Source organism: Mus caroli, unplaced genomic scaffold (assembly GCF_978045245.1).
Source record: "Mus caroli unplaced genomic scaffold, Mus_caroli_1 scaffold_17, whole genome shotgun sequence".
NCBI lineage: Eukaryota > Metazoa > Chordata > Mammalia > Rodentia > Muridae > Mus > Mus caroli.
This window is the reverse complement of record NW_028227272.1, coordinates 7,134,132-7,161,537: the sequence shown is the minus strand read 5'-3', so window position 1 is coordinate 7,161,537 and position 27,406 is coordinate 7,134,132. Positions and strand designations below refer to the sequence as shown.

The 27,406-nt window shown below is 47.9% G+C and overlaps 1 protein-coding gene across 6 annotated transcripts in view; it reads left to right on the top strand.

The window, feature by feature from the left end:
• Tvp23a (trans-golgi network vesicle protein 23 homolog A) overlaps window positions 1-27,406 on the top strand; it is a 36,481-nt gene that overhangs the window by 1,378 nt on the left and 7,697 nt on the right. For 4 of the 6 annotated variants that reach the window (XM_029470676.2, XM_085832506.1, XM_085832504.1 and 1 more), the window contains exons 1-2: window positions 1,120-1,552; window positions 26,822-26,966. In XM_029470676.2, the coding sequence (XP_029326536.1) occupies window positions 1,437-1,552; window positions 26,822-26,966 (261 nt within the window). In that variant the 5' untranslated portion in view covers window positions 1,120-1,436. Of the gene's footprint in view, window positions 1-1,119; window positions 1,553-26,821; window positions 26,967-27,406 lie in introns of those variants that run through there. The other 2 variants (XM_085832507.1, XM_085832508.1) reach the window with 2 other exon arrangements.

Genomic DNA, 27,406 nt, shown 5'->3' with positions numbered 1-27,406 from the left:
GTCTCACTGGGGATTGAATCAAGAGCCTCTTGTTTGCAAGACAAACACTCTAACACTCACTAAAATCACTTGCTTGTGCTTATGCCCACCCCACCCCATCCCCCTCCTACCTCATTTTTAAAATAAACTTTTTTGAGATAGGATCTTGCTAATTTGCCCAGGCTGGCCTTGAACTTGTTTTGTATTTTAGGCTAGCCTGAAATTTGTGATCCTCCTGCTTCAGCCTTCCTAAGTACTGTGATTACAGGCCAACATTGCCATGTCAGTCAGAGTTTGAAAAACACTTCAAAAGGCTTGGCCCCTGAGATGGTCTTCTGTCACAGAAAGGAGTCCCCTTTCCCTTCCCCCCAGACAGCATCTCTGTGTCCTGAAGAGTGGTGTGTGCAGCTGGCAGCTCTGGCACAGCCATAGGTGTAAAGGTGAACCAGCCCCTTACTGCGCTCTAGCCAGGGCAGGAAGGAACCACCCTGGAGCTTGTGGCTCGGTATCCCTGAGGGGGTCAGCAGGAGTCAGGCTAACACCTGGTTGTGGGGGAGGGAGAAATGGGAACCGTGAAGCAAGACTAGCAGCTTTGGCTTCCTGTCACTCAGCTCTGTCCCAGGATGGCAGGGAGGGACATGGGGGCTAAGGAAGATTGTGTAGATAGTGGGGTGGGAATTGGGAAATGGCAGGGATAGGCCATAGGAGAGATACTGTGACTCTGCTCTGGGCCAGGAGAAGGCCAGCGAGGCCTTCACATGGCTACAACTACTCGTCTCTCTGTGCCCATTTCTACGTCAATACTGCTGTTCCCAAGCCAAGCAACTAGATCCTGATCACACCTGTTTGTCTATTTGTTTGTTTCTTTGCAGCCGGGCAATCTTCTGCTTCAGATTTCCAGGAGTCACAGGCTTGCACTGCTATGCCCGGCGCAGAAGAGTTTTCTTTTTATAGAGCCAGCAAACTCTGCTTCCAACCTGAGCGCTCAGCTTCTGGATACTAACTTACATTCACGTCCTGCACCTTCCGTTGTTGATCTCGGCTCTCAGTGTATCCCAGCATCCCTGGGTATCCTCTCTGGCTCCGCCCCAGTCCGCGACTGCGCACTGCACAGAGCACCCCCCCCCCCCCCCATCGATCTCTAGAGCTGAGCTTCGGAGCTAAGGCTGGGAGCATCCCTCATGCGGGCTCCCTGCTGGGCATCCTAAACTTTGGGCGGTGAAGGGCAGAGCTGGAACCTGTGCTATAGGGTCAAGTGGTACCCAGGGGGATGAAGCAGGTAGGGCTGCAGAGATGCTGCATTGGGAGGTAGATGCACTGGCCTTGAAGCCTAAGCCCCTAGCAATAAGGAGGGTGGGGAAAGCCTAGGGAACTAAGGGAATAATGCTGGGAGGAGCACAGAGACATATCCAGGAAGAGAGGGCGCTCACGCCTGAAGGCCTCCTGTGAGCTCTGGGATGGCCTGCCATCTGTCTGCTCCTGCTGTTCCCCAGGGCCTAGTGGATGATACTGAGGATGTGTCCCTGGACTTCGGTAATGAAGAGGAGCTGGCCTTTAGTAAGGCCAAGATCAGGTATGTTGACTTATTGGTCCCAAGCTGCAAATTCATGCATTCGCCAACTCATTCATTCAAAATACACGGAGCAACTGCTGTGTGCATGAGTTATACAGACCCTGCCCCCTTGGAGCCTAGAGCTTGGGGGCGGGGCAGCTAACTTATTAGGCAAAAATGTTAAGAGGGTTAGAAAGAAACTAGCACGGTGAGGTAAGAGAAGGTTCCAAGGGTTGTTCTCATGCTCTAGCACAAAGGGGGCGGGGGCGGGGGAAGGGGTCTTTGAGGCAGTGACTTTTAAGCTGAGGCTGGCTGCTGAGAAGCCGGCAGCCACAGGAGGCTCTGGAGGAAGAGAGTTCGGGCTAAAGGAACAGGAAGTGCAAAGGTATTGCATCCTTGTTGGAAGGTCAGATATGGCAGTGTAGGAGAGGAGTCAGTATGCAGCAGGGTAGCTGCTAAAGTGCAAACTCCTGATCCTTCAAGAAACAATCACAGCTCAGCCACGCCCACTTGTCCATCCCACTCGTTCCTAGCATACTTAGAGGCCTGGTACCTAGTGCTTTCTCTATGTTTTCTGGTACTGGGAATGGAACAGAGGGCCTTGTGTATGCTAGTCAAAAGTGCTACCTTTCCGCTACGTTCATTTTGTCTTCCTCATCCATTAGATCATCTGACCCAAATACAGCAGTCTCTAAGAACGAAATTAGTACGTGGTCACTGTAACAAATTGTCATAAACATGCTAGTTTCATGTAGTTCAGTTGGTGGAGTATCTGCTTAGCACGAACAGACCTCTGGGTTCCATCCTAACCACAGCATCAACGAGGCATGGTGGTGTGCACGTGCACATGCACTCCTGTACCTCTCAATAATAAGGGCATTTGTGACAATACCACAACCCTACTCAGCAACCTAGGGTAATTTGCACCTTTACCATGTGAGGTCTGGGCGTGTAGCTCAGTTGGTAGAGTACTTGCCCAGCATGCAGGAAACCCTGGGTTCTAATCCACTCCTAGCTCTAAATAAACTGGCCCTAGTAGCACGCAGCTGTAACCTCAGCATGAAGGAGATGGAGGCAGGAGAGTCAGAAGTCCCTGGTCACTCTCAGCTACTCAGTGAGTTTAGGACCAGCTTGACCCTCTCTGTTTCTGTCAGTCTCTCTGTCATTATCTGTCTCTCTCAGATCCTTTACTAAATGAAGATAACCCTTTTTCATGTAATACAACATCCACAGCTCCCAGAGATCGGAACCTAGACACTTGAGGCTCATTCTTCATCCTTCATGCTGTTGTCATTGGAATCCTAAGTGAAGGGTTTTATAGAGCATCTAAACAATTACAGGTTCACTGCCTGGTAAATATCACCTGTAACCCTGACCCTAGACTGGTGGCTGGGGCTGTGTAGGATACAGGACCAGCCCCTGCCTGTGGAGTTGCCCAGGCGAGTATGTAAGGACACTGCTGCCATGTAAAGGTTAGGCCCTGCTTTGTTGTGGGGCTGCCCTGTACAAACAACTCTTGCTTGCTTGACTTCAGCTGGCTTTCTCCTCCCTTTTGCTGTTCAGGAGCCCCTGCCTAGAGACTGATAGCACTCACAATGGACTGGGTCTTCCTCCTCCCCTTGTTAACAATCAAAGCAATCCCCCTAACCTGATCTGGATAATTCCTCATTAAGAGTCTTCTCGAGTGATTCTAGGTTGTATCAAGTTGACAGTTAAAATCAATGAGCCCAGATGTGTTGTTCATCAGATATAACGTGGTTACTATCTACCTGTGGCTATTGAGCATTGCACTACAGCTAGAGTTATGGAATTTGGTTCTGTTGAATTTTTATGTAAAGTTAAACACCCATGTGCAAGAGCTACTTTTCAGTGGAAGAATTTGGCCATAGCAGTGTTAGGGTCAGGACTGCAGGGTGAAGTTAGTGCCTTAGTCTCTTTCCTGTTGCTATGATAAGATGTCTGACAACTTAGAAAAGGAAGCAGCTTAAGAAAGAGAGGTTTAGTCTGGCTCACAGTTCAGCAGCCAAGTGCTTCACATTGTGGGAGTCACCATGGCAGGAGCTTGGTGTAGCTGGTCACAGTGTGTCTCTAGTCAGGAAGTATAGTGGAATGCTTGTGTTCAGCTCCATTTCCCTTGTTTATAGGGCCTAGGATCACAGCCCAGGGAATGGTGTTGCCCATAGTGGGTGGCTCTCCCTACTTCCATCAGATTACCTAAAGTAACTCACACTGGGCAGTGCTGAGTTCTGTGTCCCGGGTAATTCTAGATATCCTTTAGTTGGCTCTTGAGATTACTCATCATAGACTGCTGTAGGGGCAGAAGAAAGCAGAGGCTGGGAGGGTGGCCCAGGACACCTCGGAGGTATAATCTACCTTCACTGTATGGTGGTTAAGGTGTGGAGGATGGAGAGGGAGCTGGAGAGATGGATCAGTGGGGAAGAGCACTTGCATGAGGACCTGGGCAAGCATGAGGGTCCCCAGCACTCACATAAAAATCTGAATGTGGCTGTGTGTGCCTATAACCCCAAAACGTTGATGCTGGACACAGAAAGATTACTGGGGGTTTCTGGCCACTAGCTTAGCCTAGGTGGGGGGCGGGGGCAGAATGAAGTGAGGTCCAGGTTCAGTGAGAGACCTTGTCTCAAGACCCTCTTCTTTCCTGTCCTCCCCCCCCTCACACTCACACACACACACACACATGTGTGCACGTAGTCAAGGATGATGCCCAGGCTTCTTGGTCTGGTGGCCCATAATTAAAGAAAAACTTGTATTGTATAGCAAAGATACTGAACGTGGAATGTTCCTTATTGGGCTGTCATGGACCATTTTGGTAGCCAGTTTCAGTGGGTAGCGGGGAAGAGCACCTGGGAGCTGGAGGAATTACGTTTACCACAGGTCTGGGGGCAACTGCTCACCAATCTGCTTGAGAGCTGCCAATCCCAGAATCCTCTGATGTGCCAGTGATGACGCATCAGCCTGCCCAGGGACTTAGTGGGATTCACAAGGGATCTGATGCATAGGAAGTCCTGTGGATGAATGCACTCAGCATTGTGGAGAACTGAGCTCTTTGTTTTGTTTTGCCTTTACTGTGGTTTGTTGTGACAGGATCTCACTATAACCCAACTGCAGGCTCCTCCTGTCTCCACCTCCCAAGTACTATGATTATAGATGCCACCCGCTCACCTGGCATAAAGAGGATTCTGTTTATTTATTTACTTATTTTGGGGAGGGGAGGCTGGGGGACAGGGTCTTATGTAGACCAGGCTAGTCTTAAACTCACTCTATAGCCAAGGCTGACCTTAAAGTTCTGATCCTCCTGCTTTTCCTCCCGAGGGCTGAGATTACAGGTGTGAGTTGTCACACATGGTTTCTGTGGTTCTAGAATGTCTTACTTAGTTGGGGTTTCTTTTGCTGTGATGAAACATCATGAGCAACTTGGGAGGAAAGGGCGTAATTGGCTTAAACTCTCATGTCATCTTCATCTCTGAGGGAACTCAGGGCAGGAGCTAAAGCAGAGACCATGGAGGGAGCTGCTCACTGGCTTACTCTTCGTGGCTTGCTCAGCCTGCGTTCTTATAACATCCAAGAGCACCTGCCGAAGAGTGGTACCATCCCCAGTGTGTTCCACACACCCCACACACACACACATCAGTCATCAATCAACAAAATGCTCTGCAAGCTTGCCTATAGGTCAATCTTATGGAGTATTTTCTCAGTTCAGAGTCCTGTTTCCCAAATGACTCTAGCTTGTGTCAAGTTGACATAAAACTGGTCACATAGGGCTTGAACTCAGGACTTAAGTAAGCATTCACGGGAATTTTTAATAGAGGTCTCTGGGTGGGCTCTGGGGGGTGGTCCGGGAACTATGAAATATGTGACATATAATCAAAATTGAATTCCGTTATCAGGAGGCCACGGTCCCCTAAAGCTCTGAATCAGTAGTGTAGCATGAAGACTATTGCCTGAAACTTTCTTCTTTACTTTGCAGTTTGCTGTAGGAAATTCCTAATCCCATTTTGATTGCATGTTGACTTTCAAGTCAGATGCTATCATAGAAAGGACTCTAGCCAGAGTCTCCTTCTGTTGTCGTTCAGTGGCTATGGGATTGTGGACAGGTCACTCACCATGCCTTACCTCCACTGGCTTATCTGTAACACTCAGAGGTTTGAACCTACCTCTTGATGTGTAGCTGCTAAGGAGGTCACTCAGTAGCTATTCAGTTACTGGGTGCTTGATATGTGTCCTGTCGTTATTGTCCCTACTTTCAGATCAGGGAGGTACAGTGTGTGGCTGGGGTTCCTTGGACACCAGTGGAGGGTATAATTCCATAGCACAGTTGAAGAACACATACTTGCCATCTTGTGTGTGCCTGAGAGTGTGTGAGAGTGTGTTTGTATGAGTGTATGTAAGTTGTGTGTGTCGGTGTGTGTATGTGAGGGTGTGTGTATGAGTGGGTGTTTGTATGAGAGTTTGTGAGAGTGTGTGTATGTGAGTTGTGTGTGTCAGTGTGTGTGAGTGAAGAGTGTTTGTATGAGGGTGGGTATATGTGAGTTAAGTGTGTCAGTGTCCATGTATGTGTGTGTGAGTGTGTGTATGTGTGTGTGTCAGTTGTACGTGTCAGTGTACATGTGAATTTGTGTGTGTGAGTGTGTGTGTTTCCCAGGTAGCTTTGCATTTCTTTTTCTTTTTAGTTATTCTCTTGAGGCAGGGTTCATACGTAGCCCTGGCTGACCTATCTTTGAGCCCCAGCCCGTGAGTGTGAAGATCACAGAGCTACCATACCCAGTTTGCTCTTTATTTTATTTTACTGCAATTTTTAAAAGAGACATGTCTGACCTCTGTCATTCCCAATATGCAGGGCAGTAGTGTTGACCAAGTTTGCTTCGCTGTAAATCAGAATTTTATAATTCTGCAAAAGTGAAACTCCATACCCATTAAACCGTTCTCCATTCCTACTAACCACCGTCTAACCACCTTTCTACTTCCCGTCTCCACTTCAGGGAAGCAGAGTAAACGCATTTGCTTGTCACAGCAGCTTCTTTGGCTGACTATAATGTTCTTTTACTTTTCTTTCTTTTTCTTTTAAAATTAATTAATTATTAATGTTTTCTCAAGGTAGGGTTTCTCTATGTAACCCTGGCTGTCCTGGAACTTGTTCTTTAGACCAGGCTGGCCTCAAACTCACAGAGATCTGCCTGCCTCTGCCTCTGTCCAAATGTCTGCCACACTCACATATGGACAGCCGGTTGGCTTCCACCTCTTCTGCCCGGTGACTAATACTACCCGGAAAATGGATTTGTCCACCCCACCTTTGAGACTCTGCCTCCAGTTCTCTTACAGACATTCCCATCAGCGGGGCTGTGGGCTGATGAAGTTCTCTTTTCGTGTTTTGAGGAACTCATAAATTGTTTCCCAGAGCAGCCAAACATTTTACCGACGGACAGACGTCGGAAGCTTCCAGTGTTCCACACCCTTGCTAATTCAGCATTTTCTTTAGTTTTTTTTTTTTGTTTTGTTTGTTTGTTTTATTTGCTTGTTTGTTTGAGGGTTGTTTTTGTTGTTGATGTTTTAATTTTTGAGGTAGGGTATTATGTATCCTAGGTTGGCCTCAAGTTCCCGTGTAGCCCAGGAGGACATTGGATTTCTGGCTTTCCTGCCTAGTGTTGGGACTCTGGGACCATGCTTCCATACCCAGTCTATGGAGTGCTGGCACTGACCCTACGATTTCATGCTAGGACAGCACTCTCCAAGCTGAGCTACCTCCCCAGCCCATGAGATGTTTTCTTCTTTTGAGCAGCGGCTCATAATAGACCACATGGGCCTCAAAATCATGTATCAAGAAGACAGTATCATGTGTGCGCTTAATCAAAATGCAACTGATGTACCATTAACTCAGTGACAGTCTGAAGCTCAGTGTGGCTTTGGGTATGCTCACAGAATGTGCAGCCAGCACCGTGACCTCCTTCCATAATTATTTCACCACCCAGATGGAAACCCTCTACCTACTAGACAATCATTTCCCATTTCTCTCCCCCGCCCAAGTCCCCAAGAGCTACCAAACTACTTAGAAGTGTTTATTTCAAACACTTAATAGAAATTAAATCTATGTGTCAGGATTTCCCAGAAACACAGAACCAGTATGTATGTACATGTGTAAGTGTGCATGTGTATGTTTGTCTGTGTGTATATGTAGGAATATTATGGGTGTGTGTGTGCAAGCAAGTGTATGTGCATATATGTATGTGTGCTTGTGTAGATATATTATGTATCCACGTGCTTGTGTGTATGGGTGTATATATATGAGATCAATAATTGTACAATATACATATGTATGGATATATATCCAAATATGGATGTTTATCCAAGTATGGAGATTATTATGAGAACTTGGTTGACATGATTTTTGGAGCCTGGGAAATCCATCCCAGGATCTATTAGCAAGCTGGAGCTCCATCAAGTCAGTCAGTCCAAGTCTTGGAGCGCTGAGGCCAGTGACCTGAGGCTCAGTATGAATTAAGACTCTCCCACTCCATGCACAGCTTAGTGGAGTAGTAGTTTGGCTAAACCACTTAGTGCTCCCTCGGGTCACACCCACGCACTCACCCAAGAGCTATCTGGATTCGTAAACACACACACACACACACACACACACACACACACACACCAGTTAATTTAAAATATGCCTTGACTAGTTCAAAGACTGGGCAGTTCTAATCCTCCACTGGGCTAGCATACATTTCTTTCCAGTACTCCTGGCTCAACACCTTCTAAATCTATGTTTTATCTTTGCTGCCCTGTTACCTTCTGGGCAGCCCCTCCCACAGGGCTGCTTTCCCTTTCCACCTATATTTGGGATGAATTTTCTTCTGAGGCTCTAAATCTAATCAGTCTCCCTCCCTTTCTCTCTCCCAGTTCTTAGCCCATGCAAATCTAAAGGTCTTGCCTCAGTCTACCTGCCCAGCAATCAGTTGTTGGCTCTTTATTGATTGGTAAAAAATCAATTGGGGACAAGGGCCTTCAGCGTTTGGACACACAGATACCTGATTTGTGGGGCTGGATTAATTTAAAGCATTAGAACAAATCCCCAACAGCTCGGTCTGTATCCAAGATCTGGGGCTGGGTGCATTTATGTCTGAGGATGGAAGAGATTTCTGTTCCAGTTCGGCCTGAGAGGAAAGCCCTCTTCCTCCTACTATGCTTGGAGGCCCTGGTAGAAGTCTGAGCCCTATCTGCTTTGGGGGAGGAGCTCCTTTTCTTGGTTCCCCCATTCAAATTCCAGTGTTTTCTGGAAACTTGGAAACATAACCACAAAGAGTGTTTTGCTGTCCAGCTAGGCACCCCTTATCCCAGTAAATTAACATATGAAATTATACAGTGTGTGACTTTCGTGCCTGTTTGTGTGTGTGTGAGAGAGAGAGAGAGAGAGAGAGAGACAGAGACAGAGACAGAGAGACAGAGAGACAGAGAGACAGAGAGAGAGAGCATGTGCTCTCAGATATATGTACACATGTATGTGCATATGTGTGGAGGTCAGAAGTCAACCTTAGCTCTCATTCCTTGGGATCCATCCACCTTGTTTTTTGAGACAAAGTCTCCCACTGGGACCTGCATCTTAGTCTAGACTAGCTGGCCAGTAAGCCCCAGAGATCTGCCTGTCCGTGTGTCTGCACTGATCGAAAGCAGGAACTACCACCCCTGACTTTTACATGGTTTCTGGCAGTTGACCTAGGGTCCTTACACTTGCGCAGCAAGTACTTTACAACTTATAACATGGATTCCAGGTTTGTGTCTGTCTGGGTGTATAGCCACATTTATTTCCTTTTAATGACTAAAACCAAGTATATGGGTGTACCACGATTTGCTTGCCCATTCATAAGTTCTTTAGTTATTTTTGCTTTTCAATTCTCATTACTAATGTCACTGTGACATTTGTGTCCATGTTTGGGGATGCGGCGTATGTTTCAGTTCTCGGAGGCACTTGTCTAGAAGTGACATCTCAGAGTGCTGCGGTAACTCAGCTGGACTGTGTAGCAGACCATGTTTTAGCCAGTGATGGGGGTTTTTAGCCACCTTCAGGAATGCATGGGGTCAGGGAGCTAGAGTAGACTTCAATTTAACATCCCCCAGCCAAGCACCTGCACCCCAGGATTCAAGTCATGGATGCCAGTGGAGTCATGTATGGGCTTCTGAGTAAAGTTGAGCTCCTGAGCTTCTGGGAGGACACAGGGCAGAGGGCAAGCACCATCAGGAGACCCAGCCCTGCTCCTCTTGAATTACAGATCATCGTGAGCAGCCATGTGGGTGCTGGGAATCAAACCCCGGTCCTCTGCTTTAACCCAAGAGCCATCTCTCCAGCCCAATGTGATTATTTTTTACGTAGCCTAGACTGGCCTTAACTTACTTTGTAGTCAATAATAGCATTGCAGTTCTAATCCTCTTGCCCTCTACCTTTTGTGTGATGGCATTACAGGTGTGTGCCACCACACCCAGTTTATGCTGTGTTGGAATCAATCCCAGGGTTCCGTTTATGCCGGGGAAGCATTCTGTAGACTGGGAGGCATGCCCATCTCATGAATATGAAATTAAGAACTCTGTCCTCTGCTCTCAGACACGGCAGGAAGTCACATGCCAGTGGGTTGCAAAGATACAGGCAAGCATTGCATGGAATGGAAACTATCCACAGAAGGTTGAGTTCCCCGTGTTGCATACAGAAGCTTCTCACAGTGAGGCTTGGATGGTCTTGGCCGCTTTCAGAGTGAAGACAAGCAGAATGCCCAGGAACCAGGCACAGGTTATCCAGCACTTGCCACACACAGGCACCACTGTGTGGCCTATGTATAAAGGTTCATTGCCTCTGCATGGTCGGCCTGCAGTATGGGGACTATTCTGTTATAGGATCAAGGTTAAGGAAACTGAGGCAGACAGTTGAGTGTGTTGCTCAATATCACAATGGTGTTTAAGTTCAAGGGTCTGAACTTGAGCAGCTCTTGAGCTTATGTTTTATGTTACATTGTACTTTGTAGAGAACACATGGAAAAGAGCTTGGCTGGGGGATGCTGGATTAAGAACACCTATCTTTATTCCCTGGGGAGATGTCTATGTTCTGTATAAACAGATACTATGGAATTGCCCCTGCTATTATTGGGGGCATGGCCTGGAGCTCCCATGGCAGCCAAGGATGACATTGAATTCCTGACCCTCTGATTTCTACCTTTCCAGTGAGATTACAAGTATGCATTGCCATTGCCAGGCTGTATCGCTGTCTGTGGTGGGGAGACCTGTACACTGGGGCATTAGCAGCATCCCTGCCCTCTGCCCACTGGGCACCAGGAGCATCTAAACCATTATTTGGTGGAAACCAAAAATATCTTCAGATACCCTGCATGTCCCCTGTAGACAAAATCAGCAATCTGAGAACTAGAATTCAGAACGTTCTCTATTGGGAGTGTGGGAATCTTGCTCATTAGTTAGTTGGTCCGTTTATTGGAGGCCAGTTTTCTGGACGGACCTTAGTTCTCTTGTTAGCCAAAAATGACTTTGTATTCCTGATCCCCTTGAACAGCTCCTTCGTGCTGCCCAGCTTCTCTGTAGAGTCTGGATCTAGTTACATGAAAACTGCTATTTAAGGGAGCTGGGAGTCGTTTTGTTACTTCTATGTGTGACTTTGATCTGAGGGAAGAAGGCCAGGAGAGTGGGTGCCACTGCTTGGGGTGGCTTGGTGGAAAACAATATAAACACACCTCTATTTGATAGACACACACACACACACACCCCTTGCTCCAGGATAACAAGAAAATAATAATTTTGATCATCTTATTAATTCAAAATGTCTGTTCTTCCAGTTAATGAAGAACCTCACCAAGACTTCCATGTTCCTTTGGAGAGCAAGACAAATTGTCTCTAGCTCTCTAAAATCAATTTTGAAAACTATAGAAAACTATAGAAAGAAGACACACAAATAAAAAATCTAAAACCTGACATGGTGGAGCACACTATACATCCCAGCACTTGGGAGTCGGAGGTAGAGGGATCTCTGTGAGATTGAGGCCAACCTGGGCAACAGAGCAAGTTTGCAAGTTTGAAGTCATCCTCAGCTAAAGACCCTATCAACCCCCTCAAAAAAAAAAAAAACAAATGCAAACAAAACAAAAAACAAAACAAAAATCAATCAAACAAACAAAACAAGTTAGACCTAAGCAAGTCCCATCTGGAGTGGGTTGTTTAATTTAAGGAAGGTTCCGGAACACCAAAGAAAAAACCTCAAAATCAGGGAACTAGTGAGATTTCAGTTCTCTTTGATCATGCACATCATTACTTATTTTGAAATTAACTCCTCACATTCTAACAGCCCCACTTCCCCTTACATGTGCATGCTCGTGCGCATGAACTTGCCTGGATGAGCTGTGTCAGCAGCGAGGCCACTGGAGGGTAACTGCACTGAACCTTGACCCCCATGTCTGCCAAGTGTCAGAGACAAGAGATGGGCATGGGTCAGGGTCCGTGGGGCTTTGTTCTAGATGGGGAGGGGTAGATGTTGAAATACTGGTACCGTGCTCAGCCATACGTGCCAGTCATGGATGCTGGCGATACCGTCTTAGTAAAGACATATTTAGGAGCTTCCAGTTGAAATCCAGGTTTTTTACGCCTGCTGTCTGACCATGGCTCATTGGTCAGAAGCTGTGTCCACATCTTGGGCCCCTACATTTACTAAAATGACCTTGCCCATGTTATGTAGAAACCCCACAGTGGCATCCATGTGGCTCACAGTGGGAGGAACAGCACTGGGCTGTGTTTGGTGCACTCTGGCCCAGCCTAAGCCCAGCAAACAGTGGGCACCCAATAAATGGTTTATTGTTTAAAGCTCCATTTATTTAGTGGTTGTTTGAAAGTATTAAAGTAATAAAATTGGGAATTTTATTATAAAATTAATTCTATGTCCTTGAGCATTTTAAAAAGTGTGTTTGTGTGTGTGTGTGTGTGTGTGTGTGTGTGTGTGTGTGTTGAGGTGGGTGTCATGTGTCTTGGAGATTTTTGGAGGTTTGAGGACAACTTATAGGGGTCTCCTTGCATCATGTAGGTGGCAGGGGCTGACCTCAGGCCATCAGGCTTAGCTGAACGCACTATTACTGCTCATTGCTGGCCTATCTGTGGTTACTTTGAATGCCAAATTAAGCTGCAAATAAAAATACACCTAGACACTGTATACAAAATGTACTATTTCAGGATGGTGGAACATTTTAATGTTCAGTGAAACTTCAAACAAAAGAACTGTAAATTATGGCCACTGGATACGTTAACTTGAGAAATACATCTTTAGATTAATATGCATAAAAGGATTTAAAATATCTTTTTAAAATATTTTCTTTTAGAAATTAAAAAAAAAAATACTTGTAAAACACTTGGGCTGTACACATATGTGCACCATGTGTGCACCTAGTGCTAATGGAGGTCAGAAAGGGGATCGGACTCCCTGGGCCTGGAGTTGCAGACTGTTGCGAGCTGCCCAGAGTGTGCTGGGAAGTGAACCCAGGACCCCTGGAGAGCAGCCAGTGCTCTTGCTGATGAGCCATCTCTCTAGCCCCATGAAAGGATTTAGAAAGTGTGCTTTAAGAATAGCACTATGAGGCCAGGCATAAAGGTATACTCTGTGATCCCTGCACGTTGGAGGTAGAGGCAAGAGGATCAGAAGTCAAGGTCAAGGCCATCCTCACCTATATAGGGAGTTCAAGGTTGGTCTGGACTACACCGTATTTCAAAGTAACTGGATCAGTCCATACATCAACAAAAGAACTGCACAAATGCTAACAGACATTCTTACCATGATCGATCACCCCAAAGTTCTTTCCTGTAGGTTAAGAACAGGAAATTCTAGAAGCAGAACTCAGGGCTAGAGCCCCAGGCATTACCTAATCTACAGTCTGTATCCACAGGTCCTTTATAGGTTTTGTTGCTCAGGAGTCAGTTCTGGCAATGTTGCCTGGCAGACACACTGCCCCATGTTGTGTCTTTAGAAGTGTGCTTCAATTCTTGAACCAAATCTCAACTACAGATGGCCCTCTCGTCCCTCCAGTTTACCTGCAATCCCAGTGAAGACAAGTCTTGCTATGTCACCCAGACTGGTGTGGAACTCACAATCCTCCTGCCTCAGCCTCCCAGACTTGGACTCTTAATTATCTTTGCCACTCTAAGGACCAACAATTCTTTCAAAGGAGGAAGTGGACTACCATGTTTGCATTTCCTCTCAGGTCTGGGGCTTGCTAAGCTATGTTATCCACCCCCACTCTCTTTTTCTACTGTTTATTTTCACACACAGACTCACTAAGTTGTCTGGATAGCCTTGGACTCAATCTGTGACCTAAGAACCTTGAACGTTTGATTTTTCTGCTTTGGCCTCTGTGAGTCTCCAGGCCTGCTTCCTGGTGGCTTGTCCAGGAGGATTTCAAAACTCAAGAGAGAAAGCAGTCAGACTGGAGCCTTCATTTCCAGGAAGTAGGGATACTTTGAAAGCTGTCATGTGGTTGTAGAGCTTAAGCTCGCCTGTGGGGTCTCCCACCCCTGGGGATGGCAGGGATTCCATGCTGGCTGAGTGAACAGGGTATCACTCAATTCTCTCACTGTGTAACCTCCAAGGCTGCCCTGCCCAGAGGGGGCCTTCATCTCTAAGGTTCCCCCACATGGGAAGCCAAGCTGATGCCTTTAGTTGGGGGGTGGGGTGAGGGCAGAACAAAGGACCGAACATGATTCACAGGACTTGTAGCCTTCAGGGAAACACTCTGACTCTAGAACACTGAAATGGCTGAACTCTGGCTGCAGAAATGGCAGCAGTTTGTTAACCTCTCGCAGAGGTCATGAGCTGGGTGCCCCACTCTTCTGGTCTGCCATGAACAGTCTCTGCCATGTGCCCTTACCACCTTGCCCTGTCCACCATGATGGACTGAAAACCTGTAAAACCATGAGCCAAAATAACTCTTTCCTCACCAGGTCTCTGTAGTGTACTGTGGTAACAGCGATGTGAAAGTAGCCCAACCTCTACCAGACATTTAGTTCCTGGAAGGTACGCTTCATAAAGGAAATACAAACACAGGTGACCAGTGGTTGATTTTAAAATATACCCTGTGTGCTCACGTGATTCCATCTTTAGTTTTTGACTGGTTGGTTGATGCAGCACACAGATGCCACAGCTGACTCACGCGGGTCAGATAACAACCGGTAACAGTCAGTTCTCTGTTCCCACCTGGAGGACCCAGGGATTGAATTCAAGTAGTTAGGCTTGACAGCAAGCTCCCTTATCTCCTCCGCTGCCTCGGCCCACTGATGCGAGCCAATGTGCCTCTGTCTCCATGAGGTGACTCTCACGGTGTAGCAGGCCTCTGTTCTCTAGCTGATCTCAAATGCCCAGCCTCATCAGATCCCGGTCTCTACCTCTTCCTGGAAATTCAGAGGCCATGCGTGTACTCACTGTTAGCGCTGGGAACTTGGAGGCAGCTGCAGTGTTTATGGCTGTCCCAGTAAGCCATTGTCCCCCCAGCTTCAGGTAGCTGCTGGCCTATGGTGCCATCTGTCAAAGGGCGGAAGCGTCTCAGAAAACTGGAAAGCCCACCCAGTGTGGAACTGGCCAGCAGACTTAGCACTGTGGTCCACCCCACCCCACCCAGGCCCTCGCAGCAGGTCACCTGTGGACGTAACTGCTCATCTGCATTGAGTCTAGGCAGCTCACGTCCCCTCTGAGCGGAGGCAGCCTTGTCTATGGAAAGAGCCACGGCTCCCTCTTCACATAGTTAAGTGTTGTGGACTGAATGATGTCTGTACTGAAGGAAATGCTGGGAGTCCTTCACCCCAGAGTCTAGCTGAAGTATCTCACCAGTTGAGACCCAGGAATTAAGGCACAGTTAACAAAATTTATTGTGAAAGTTGCCTAAACAAGATAGTCTTCATTCTATATAGAGACAATTCAAATTATGTTAAGAAGATTGGGGACAGCTCAGTGAATAAACTCAGTGGACTTGAGTTCAGGTGCCCAGCACTCACATAAGAGCCAGGCATGGTGGCCCACTTCTGTGACCCAGTGCTAGGCAGGAGGAGGGGTATTGTAGGGAGGTGTAGGGAGTGGGTGTGGGAGGGAGGAGACAAGAGGATCCCAGGGCCTCTCTTGACAGCTAGTCTAGCTAGGCTAGAACACTTCAGGTTTCATGAGTAACCTTGTCTCAAAAACAAGGTGCGGAAGTGAGGTAGACTCCAGATGTTGACCTCTGGCCTACACACACACACACATCTACACACACACACACAAACACCTATACACACATACATATACACACATCATACATACACACACACAAACTTACATACACATACCTCCATATATACACCTATATATACATACACATACACACACATGTATATATACATACACACACATATATACACCAACACACACCTATACAAACATACACACACATCTATGCACACCTACACACACATATACATACATACCTATACACACCTACACACACATATACATACATACACACACTATACACACACACCTACACACACATATACATGCATACATACATACATACATATACATAACATACACATACACACCTACACACCTATACATACATACACACAGCTATACAAACACATACACACAGCTATACAAACACACACACACACGTAATGTATGCTAAAACAGCAATGCCATGCTTAAAGAATAAGTAGGTGGAAACACATTCCTTTACCAGATGCAAAGGCAGGAGGGAGGACTTTACAAATCCTTTACCATGTTCCTTGAGAGGTTCCCCAAATTGTATACCTGGCCTCTACTGCTCAGACCCGAGGGTGTGGCTTTGTCTTGGGGCCCACACACACACTAGTATGATCTCTCTTTTCCCAGAGAGCCCCCCCAAATGCCATTCAGTCTTCAGTTTTTGTTAAAAATCTCTTCTTAATAAACATCAGCTGTGGTGCTGGGGTGATGCTCAGTTGTACAGTGCTTGCCTAGCATGCTCAAAGGCCTTGGTTCATCCCCATCATGCCTATAGTCCACAAACATGGGAGACAGAGGCAGGAGGGTCAGAATTTCAGAGCTCCTCCAGCTGCTGAGGCAGTATGGTGGAACTGTGCCTCTGAACCTGGCCTTTCCTACCTGGAAAAGCACTGAGCTCAGCAAAGGGAAGAGGCTGAACCATTGCCCCCCAGAACCAACATATCGTTATCCCTGGTCACTGCCCACCCAGCAGTAACCTAAGCCCTTCAGTGCGTCCTGCGATTGTGCCAGCACCTCCATGGAGTTAGTGCTGCTGTGGCTACACTTAGACGCTCCACTACTCCCAGGAGCGCACTTCCTACACACCATGGTTGGACAGTGCTCCCTGGAGATGTGCAGCACAGCATCCCATTTCACAGACAGGCGACTGGATCACAGACAGACTCATGCACCTGTCCAAGATCATACGCGCCCTCAGTGGAGGAGGTAGGACTGGAGCTTGTACTGAGGACCTGTCTTGGCTGTCCACTCTGCTGCCTTCTTTCAGATGGAGAGTCAATAGCATCAGGGCTCATCCTCGGCCCCCCTCTTCCTCTCCCTCCCTCCTTTCAGCAGTTCTGAGTACATGCACAGTGCCATGCACCCTTCCCCACTGATTGCAGAATATTTTCATCACCTCAGGGAAACCTCACCACAGAGACTCCTAATCTCCGTCCTTATGACCCGTGGCAGCCACTGACACCAATGGCCATTAGTGTATCTGCCCATTCTGGATAGCCCACAGACATCACATCATCACATGTGACCTCTTTTTGTCTAGCTTCTTTTACTTGACGTAGTGTTTAGCTTCTTTTACTTGACGTAGTGTTTTCAAGGCTCATCCACGTAGCTGGATAGTTTCCTTCAGTATCGAAGCAGCCTGGTTCCAGGACTGCTCTTGGGCCCAAATCTGAGGGTCATGTCCTCGTATAAAATGACATAGTTTTGAAATGCAACTTATGAACATCTTCCCATGCGACGTCAACCACATCAAGAGGACTTGTGAAATCCAGTACGACGACAGTGGCCCCTACACAGGTGTTAGGCTATATTGCTTAGACGATGATGATCTTAAAAGCCTTTACGTGTCCAGTGTATTAGCAGGGCTTTTCCCCTTTAACTATTTCTGTATGTAAGTTTAGGGTGGGCTGGTGGTGGTGGTGAATATTCACATGGAGGTTTGACACGGACGTTAGGTCAGAAGTGAGTAATCCTCCTTCTCCTTATTCCACGAGACCAGTTCTTTCAGTGAACCTGGAGCTTGCTGGCTGAGTTAGGCTGGCTGGCCACAAAGCCCCTGAGAGATGCCCTTGTCCCCATTTCCAGGTGCATACCACTGTGTTCAGCTTTTGTTTGGATGCTGGGGGTCTGAACTGGGGATGGGTCCTCAAGTTTGAACATATCTGTTTACAGTTGAGGTTGGATGCAAAGGTACTTCGTTGTTTTTAATTCATGTTTTCCTTTTCAGAAGTTTTTAAAGATTTATTTTATTTATATGAGTACACTGTTGCTGTCTTCAGACACACCAGAAGAGGGCATTGGATCTCACTACAGGTGGTTGTGAGCCACCTTGTGGTTGCTGGGAGTTGAACTCAGGACCTTTGGAAGAACAGTCAGTGCTCTTAACCGCTGAGCCATCTGTCCAGCCCTAATTCACATTTTCATTGTGATTAAATTGACCATTTTAACCATTTCCTCTTATTAAAGATGTTTTAAAAATGATATTTGTTGGGCTGGTGAGCGAGCTGGCTTAGTGGGTTAAAGCCCCTGCTAAGAAGCCTGAAAGGGTTAAAGCCCCTGCTAAGAAGCCTGAAAACCTGAATTAAATCCCTGGGGCCCACATGTTGGAAGGACAACAGTTATTCTCTGATCTCTACATATGCTGTGGCATGCACACACACACACACACACACACACACTGAATGAATAACTATGAACAATTGGTTCTTTCCTTCTGCCGTGTGGAGCCCAGAGATTAAGTACACGTTGTCAGACTTGAGAGCAGGCCCCCTTTCCTGCTGAATGCTCTGGTTGGTTATTTTAATTCCTTTCATGTGTACAGTTTTATGGTAATAACTCCACTAATTTTGTGTGGACACCGCCATTATCTCCAGGAATTCTCCCATCTTTCCAGACTGTACTCAATGAACTGATCCTACCCCAGCCCTCAGTAACCTCCGTGGTTTTAGAAAACTTCAGAGCTTTGCCTAAAAGATGGCACCAAGGGTCCAGTGGCATCAGAGAGCAGATCAGGCCTGACTCGGATTGTGTTAGTGCCAGGTGGAGCCCTTAGAGTTTGGGCTGAGAGGTAAGGACCTGCATTCAGGTCCAGCCTGGACTGAGAGGTAAGGATCTGAAGTCTGGTCTAACGTGGGCTGGGAGGTAAGGATTTCAGTCAGCTTCAGCTTGGGTTGAGCACACAGGGCCAAGTCATCCTCAAAAGGCTCCCTCTGTTTGATACCAAGCCAACCAGCCTCTAAGATGGATCTGTCTCTTTAAGAAAAAATAAAGAACAGAAACAAGGGGAGAAATGTGTGGGGGCCAGAAGGAAGTCTCCTGTGTGTCACTTCCACACACAAATCTCGGCTGTGTAGACTTGAGTGGGAACTCTGAGGGCTTGCCAAGCAGCACCTACTCCAACATCCAGATGCCCGAGCATTGGACTTTCCAGGCACTGACGAGAGCAGGAGGCCATGCTGCCATCAGTTATGATGAGGACGGCATTGCTCCTGGATTATTTTAGAAAAGAATGAGATGAGGAAGCCTTGGTGGCATGTCCTGAGTATGCACAGCCCCCAGGCTCCTGGAGGGTGAGAGATTTCTGCGTCCTCAGATGTGGGTGCCTTCTGTCCTCCAGTACCACTGCTTTATTCTTGGCCCCAAGATGATATTGGGAATGAAATAGAAGAGAGGTGTTGGTGACAAGCTGAGGATGCCACAATCACAGTGGGCTCCCAGGAGCAGTGAGCAGGTGGAGAAGGGAACTGAGCTCAGGACAGAGAGAGCACTCTATCTACAGTCTGTTTGCCTTGCAAGGGTAGCAACTAAGCTCAGTGCCCAGAAGCCATTGAAAAAAACTGAGCATGGTGGTGCTCATGTATACAGCACACATGTATAAACCCAGCACTCAGGAGAGAGATGGCTCCTTGAGGCTCACGGGCCAGCCAGCCAGCTTCCTTGGCGGGTCCCAGGTCCCATAGAGAAAGACCTTTTCTCGCGTACATGGCTTCTAGAGAATGGCAGCTGAGGTTGTCCACTGTTTGTGAACACACCACACACACACACACACACACACACCAACACGCGTGCGCATGCATGAACACACGCAGGAGCGCACGTACACACATGCATGTACACACCCACACAGTGTCTCCTCCAGCAGGCTTGAGCATCTGGACCCTGGCCGTTACTGTCTCAGTATCTTGGGAGGCTGACATTTTGTGTCATACAGCGATGTCACCACCCCATCCAATTTCCTCCCCTTTTAAAGAGGAACTGGTAAACCCAGAAAAAAAAAAAAAAGACTTGAGTTCTGGAATTTTCCTCTGGTATCCAGCTGCAATGACCAACTACCCTATTGGGGATTTTTAGGGGTGTGTGTGTGTGTGCTAACCACAGACGGGTCAACAAGGCACCAGGAGACCACCCTGTGAGTTGGTCTGCCATGGAAGGCACTTATGTCTCTGCACAATCCAGACCAGCTTCCTGTGGTCTTTCTTGTTCTACTGTTTTATTCAAATTTACAGAGAAGGACAGAAAGCGGTGAAGCTGCCACTCACTTTCTGGGTCCTTGTCAGCGCGTCTGGACTGTCTTGTCCCTCAGCCCTTGCTTCTTAGCTGGGAACTGATTGAGACAGGTTCCTGCCACTTTCTCAAAGGCTACTGTTAGCAGGAAGGTGACCATGAAAGGAAGATAATGAGACCCAGCACTCTCAGCCAGCTGAGCGGGGCTAACTAAGAGACAAGAAAGAGAGGAGATGTTTTCAGTGTGGCCACTTAGGGAAGAGGACCAGATAGGTGGGTCTTGGACTCCTAAGTCTGTCTTCCAGGTATTGACAGACAGACGCTTTGGGTCTAACTAAAGAAAGATGGAGAGATGCAGGCAAGGGGTCAACGTGGTTACACAGTTCTGGAGAAGATATGGTCTGAGATCACTGTCTCCCTCTGGAAGGTAGGCCTCAAGAAGTAACCAGAGTCATGGCTTGGCAAGGAGAGTCAGGGTTGGAGTCTCGCTCTGCTCCAGCATGTGGCCTCACATGTATGCCACCACGTGGACATGGCCTGTTGTGCAGGCTCACCTTAGCTGGATGCTGCTTTGAGTCACATGTCACAGAGATCAGCTCTGATCCTGAGATCCATGGTGACTGGAGAAAATGGAGGAGGGAAACACAGGTCTAGAAAGGGACAAGGTAGGATTATGCCAGGGACCAATGGCCCCCTTCACCTGGGCCACACTAAAGAACTGAACATTCCAGAATGCCTCTGGGCTAAAAGAAACTAAAATAGGATGTTTGGTGTGGAATTCATACCAGAGACAGTCTTTAAAATCCCAGTGCAGCCTTGGGGAGAGGTAAAAGCTAGGCATTACTGGTGAAGTCTACTTCCAGTGCTATGGAGGTGAATGCAGGCTGGGGCTTGTTGGCCAACCAGCCTGGCTCAGTGGGTGAGGTCCAGGCCAGGGAAAGGCTTTCTCTCCGAAAACAAGGTGGATGGACTCTCAGGAACAACATCAGAAGTTGATATAAGACCTACAGACACGTGCGTGCACGCACACACTCACATGCACACACACACACAACACACACACACACTTTCTCAGTGAACACTATGTGTTCTGGTTCACAGCTACAATCACAGAACTTGGAGAGTGAGTCAAGTGGATTACAGGTTCTAAGCCAGCTTGGGCTACAGAGTAAGACCTTGTTTAGAAACCTACTAGGGCAGAGGAGATGGCTCAGGGGAGAAAAGGATTGCAGTGCAAGCATGAGTTACTGAGTTCTGATCCCCGGCTCCCATGGAAAAGACAGGCCTGATGGCACACACCCGGAACGCCAGTGCTGAGTCCCAGAGGCAGGTGGACTGTTAGGGCTTGCCAGCCAGTTTAGCCAAAACTGCCAGTTCCAGCTTCCATGAGAGACCTTGTCACCAAGCTAAGGGAGAGGCTGAGCCTGGTGGCAAACGTCTTTAGTCCTAGCACTCGGGAGGCAGAGGTTTCATCAGTTCCAGGCCAGGTTCTATAGTAAGAACTTGTCTATAAATAAATATCTTTAAAAATAGTAAAAAAAGAAGGTAGAGAGTGATGGAAGAAGGAACTTGACACCGACCTTTGGCACACACATCTGCATACACACGTGTGTGCACAGATATACACACACACATACACACCCCTAAGCATAAATCCTGAGTGCAATTTTGAAAGTAAGCAAATGAAGACGAGCTCGCCCCCACTTCCTTTCCTCTCTCCCTCTCCCTCCCCCCTTCCCTTTATATGTACGAGGAGGGAGTATGCACATATGGGTGAGGCCTAAGACAACTTACAAGAGTCGGTTCACCTACCATGTGGGGTTTAGGGCGGGCACTCAGATTGTCCAGCTTGTCAGCAAGCACCTTTGCCTGAGCAATCTCGACAGCTAAAGGACAGTTTTTAGAGATACGTGTCCGATTCCTGCTGCAGTTAGGGCAGTGGCTCCTCCCTCTTGCTTAGAGCTGCTGTGAGGGCTGCTGAGAAGGGGCTCATGTGCCAAGCTGAAAATGGCCCAGCTGCCCACTGCTCAGGCCACCTTCTTGGCTGTTCTGAGTAGTGTTCAGGCTCCCGCTCAGCTGTTTACTGGCTACTCTGTGTGTACACACAGAGCCCCACCCAGTCATGCCCACCCCTCCTTGTTATATAACCAGCGCCCCTATTCTTTAGACTGGCTTTAGGTTTACAGGAAAACTAAGAGGGTGTGTGGCTTAGTTGGTCCAATGCTTGCCGAGCATGTGCAAAACCCTGAGTTTGTTCCCCAGCACACCATAAGCCTGGAATAAGGGTGGGTACCTGCATCTCAAAGCACAGGATGTGAAGACGGGATGGTCAGAAGCTCAAGAGTATCCTTGGTTATACAGTGAGGCTCAGGGCTACAGTGCCGCTGGCTACACAGTGAGGCTCAGGGCTACCTTACCGCTGGCTACACTGTGAGGCTCAGGGCTACAGTGCCGCTGGCTACACAGTGAGGCTCAGGGCTACCGTGCCACTGGCTACACAGTGGATGGAAGCCAGGCTGGGATATGAAAACTGTCTCAGAAGAAGGAACAGAAGCTGCCCTTCCCACCATTCCCCCTGGGATCCCCACCCCACGATTCTGGCACACTTGTTACAGCCACTGAACCAATACCTTACTAACCAAATCCAGCCTTTGCATAGGGACTCTTTCTGTCTTCCAGTCAAACATTCTGTGAAATTTGACAAATCCTTGGTGACTTGTACTCTCCATTAGAGCATTGCAAAGAATAGCTTCGATGACCAAAGTCCCCTACGTACTGTGTCCTCTCCTTGCCTCTCAGAGCCCCCAACAGAGTGCCTCTTTGCCATCCATCTCTGCAGTTTTGTCTCTTCCAGAGCATGGCCATTTTGTGATCAGCTGATGCAGCCACCTCACACAGCTGGCTCTACTCAACAGTGTGGGCTGCAAACGCCTCCTGCCTCCTGGTGACTGACTGCACAGTACATTTCTTTGAGGTGGCTGGCATCCTACTGTCTGACTATATCTCAGCCTGTGCGTTCCTCTAATGGGCACAGGTAAGACCTCCAGGGGCCTACATATGCTGCATCCTGACAAGTTACCTGTGCCCCTACTCCTGGAGGATGACAATGACAATGGGTGTCCACTATGAGGCTTGTAACTGTAAACATGGGCTTATGAGTAAAGGAAACGTGAACAACCCTCTCAGGGGTTTGCCCTTCCTCACTGAGGTTTTGGAGGAGGAGAGTTAGATCTTGAGTAGGAAATGCTGTTTGTGGAACCTGAGGAGGGACCCCTACAGGATGAGGGGGTTAGGAGTCCTGGAAGATTCCCTCAAAATGCCCTGCCCCCCCTCCCAGCATGATACAGAGAGAGTTGTGGTGAGAGGGGAATTTCACTGTGGCTCCTTGGTTGTGGGACAAGTTTGAGTGACATTGGCCTGAGGTAACAGCTGTTTCCAAAGACAGAGCAGTGTGTGTTACAGAATACCATGCCCACCTCCACCACACCATTTCTTCAGGACCCTGGAAAGGAATGTGGTACCTGTTTCATACAGGGATAGAATAAGGCCTGCCATGTGTGCTTGCTCATGTGTGAGTGGATATTCCTCCATTAGAGAGAGAGTGTGTGTGGTCACAGAGCAACCTTGGGTGCCGGTGCTCAGTGTCCACAATATTTTGAGAATCTATGTTGTTTCCCCTCTCTACCGGGTAGTCTAAGCAGGGCCAAGAGCTCCTTGGGACTCCTGTGTGTCTGCCTCCCCTTTCTCCAGAAGAGTGACTGGGCCTCATACATTCCTGCTGTGTCCCACTTTACTTGGAGTCTGGGGACTGACTTGGGGACTTCCCCTTACACAGCAAATGCTGCTACTCAGTGAAGCCCGAGACCTTGGGTTGTCCAGCATCAGAAAGGCAATGGAGCTACAACGAGAGCTAGGACCCAAAAGGCTGACCCCAGGCAGCTCAAAGTCACCCTGCCATCTGCCTCCCAAGGGACAGAGCCGGAAGCCTGCTGTCCCAAGTAACTTTATATATGTGCGGGGCTTGAGCCACAGCCTTCGAAGCTTAGAAGTTTGTCTCAGGCCACCTTCGTGTTAACCTGGCATTGACAGGCTGGGCCAACTCCAGATGTAAACTGAGAGAGGGGCTGAAGAAGTGGAGAGAGCAGCCTGCACAAAACTTGACTTGAGGCACAGTTTGACCTGTATCAGTCTCTGCTTGAATCATCATCATCATCATCATCATCATCATCGAGACACTTCCACTAAGAATTACGAGAGTAGGGTGGGCAAAAGGACTCAGGAGTCAGAGCATAAGCTTGACAACCCAGGTTTTAACCCCAGAGCTGAACCTACGGCGCTGTGCTCTGATGGAGCTGGAGGGGCACTGAATCCCCTGGAACAGGACAGGTTTGTGAGACACCGCAGAAGCACTGGGAGTCAGAAGAGCAGCCTGTGCATTTAGCCACTACGTCATCTCTGCAACCCCTTCCTAATGATCTTAATAGACTCAATCAGAGCATTTAACACAGCAAATATATAAACCTTAAACATTTTTTGCATGTGTATGTGTGTGGGGAAGTGTGTGAGGTTTGTGCGTGTGCACGTGTATGTGTAGAGGACTGAGGCTGATGTCTTCCTCAATCACCTTCCATTTTCTGAGACAGGGTAGCTCACTGAACTCAGGGCTGGCCATTATGGCTGATCTGGTTAGCTAGATTGACCAGGGGATCCTGTCTCAGCCTTTTGCGAGCTGGGATTAGAAGCAGGCCACCACATCCATCTTTTCTGTGTATGTCTGGGAATTTAAATCCCAGTACTTACACTTGCATGGGAAGTTCCTCACTGAGGCGTCTTTCCAGCTCTATTTAAAATATCTCGGATGTGACTTTTCTTCCAGGAAGAATGCCCAAGGATGAGTTTATCTCTGGTATTACCTGGATAAAGGGTAAAACTCTATTGATACAGCTAGCTGAAAAAAACAATCACTAACAAGGTTCAAGGTAAAAGACTGTGAGACTTTTCTTCTGGAACATTCTAGGATGTTTTAAAGTGACATGTGATCATGTCTAACTTGAAATGGTAGGGACACCTGGGAACAGAATAAGCCCTCACCTGCAGAGCAGAGGACAATGTTCTGGCAAATACCTGTTCCTAAGCAACGGCCTCTCCTCCTGCAGAACATGAGGCACAGGTGATGTGATTCTGAGCCTCATTGCACATCTCACTGTGAGCTAGGTGTGACTCAATATCACAGGGACCTTCTGTTTGCACTGGCTGCATTCCTAGGGTGAGCAGCCCTTCCTACAGAGCTGGGGTAGGCTTTTTCATCACCCCCTTCTCCCTACCATTTTCAAAAGATATATTATTTGGGTGGTGGGTGGGTGTGTGAGTGGGAGAGAGACAGAGTGCACTTGTGCAAATGCACGTATGTGAGTTCAGTGCCCTTGGAGGTCAGAAAAAGGTATTAGATTCCCCCACCTCCCACCCCTGGTAGCTGGAGCTACAGGTGGTGTGAACTCCCAGACATGGGTGCTGGGAAAAGCACTCTGGGCCTTTGGAGGAGCATCAAGTGCTCTGGACCTCCAAGAAGCCAGGTCCTGTCAGTGTCACCCACTGCTATTCATGTGTCCCCTGTGGCCACTGCTATCTGTTCTAGATGGCTTGGTGGGGCTTTTTAACAGTCTTATTCGTTAAGATGGAGCTGCTGCAGGCTGGGGGCTCCCTGTGCCTCAGGCTCTTCTTAGGCAGGCTGGCATCTGAAGGCACAATGCTCAGTAACTGTCTTCTTAGGGAACTCCAGCATCTAGTTATCACTCATGGCCAAGCAGCCGGCATGAGCTGGATCCCCATTTATGGCGTCATTGTTTCTACTCTCTGGGAGTGAGCTTTATGCCTCGTCCTGTGGGCTGAGAGCTCTACCCTGTGAGCTGCATCTGTGCTTATGGAATGACCCAAACTTTACCTTTAGGGAACTGATTGTCACCACTGGGGGGGAAGACAAGAAATCCTGGTCTCACTTCACTTCAGAAGTGACCTTGTTTCAAAGAGGGCAAATGATGTTTGATGTTTGGAGTCAGATTAGGGGAAAGTCCTGGGTTCTTCGAGGGAGAAAATAACAAATGTTGTAACATGTTTCAGGGGCTGGGATATAGGTCAGGTGTAGGGAGCTCTGAGTTCGATCCCCCAGTGCCATGTAGACCAAGTGTAGTAGTACATACCTGTAATCTAACATGTGGAGGGAGGAGAAGCACATGTTCCAAGGCCATCACTGGCTACACGTTACATTTGAGGCCAGCCTGGAATGCAGGAGACTGTCACTTTGAGGAGTGCTAGTATATGTGCACAGTACTGTTGCTTGAGCTTTGAGATGAATCACTCAGAGAAGAATGCCTCACTGGTGATGCCCAAGTGAGTTTAATGACTTGTTTTTGGGTTTGAGTTCCAGGTTCTCCCTAGGCACCCCCTGCTCTTGAGTCTGAGTTCTAGGTTTCCCTGGGCACCCCTGTTCTTGTGTCTGAGTTCCAGGTTCTCCCTAGGCACCCCCTGGCTACCTTCTTCCACCTGTTCTTCCGAGTGAGTGCCATCGTCACCTATGTGTGCTGTGACTGGTTCAGCAAGAGCTTTGTGGGCTGCTTTGTCACCGTGCTCCTCCTCCTGTCCTTTGACTTCTGGTCCGTGAAGGTAAGGCTTCCTCTCTAGGAACACTTAGACTTTGCTCCCAGGTGGTGATGTCCTCTGTGCATGTGGTGCTTTGGTTTACATTGTTGCTACCTGTTAAAGAACACTGTGGGGTGGACAATATGGCTCAGGGGGTAAGGGGTGCTGCTGTCAAGCTTGGACCAGAGCAAGAGCCTTGGAATCCACTCTGTGTAAGGAGAGAGCCAACCCTCCCAAAAGTGTGCTATGGCACGGGAACACTCCCCTCCACACAAAATGTTACAGATTACTGGGCCCGTGTCACTTACAATTAGAGGGCAAAGGTGCCTCAGTAAGTAGCTTCCAGGATCATTATCATAGGTGCAGGTGCACCATGGGAGTGATGAACCCATATGGCTTTGGACTTTGTACGAGTCTCATGGTATATATGGACATATATAGACATATAATGTGAACGTGTGTTT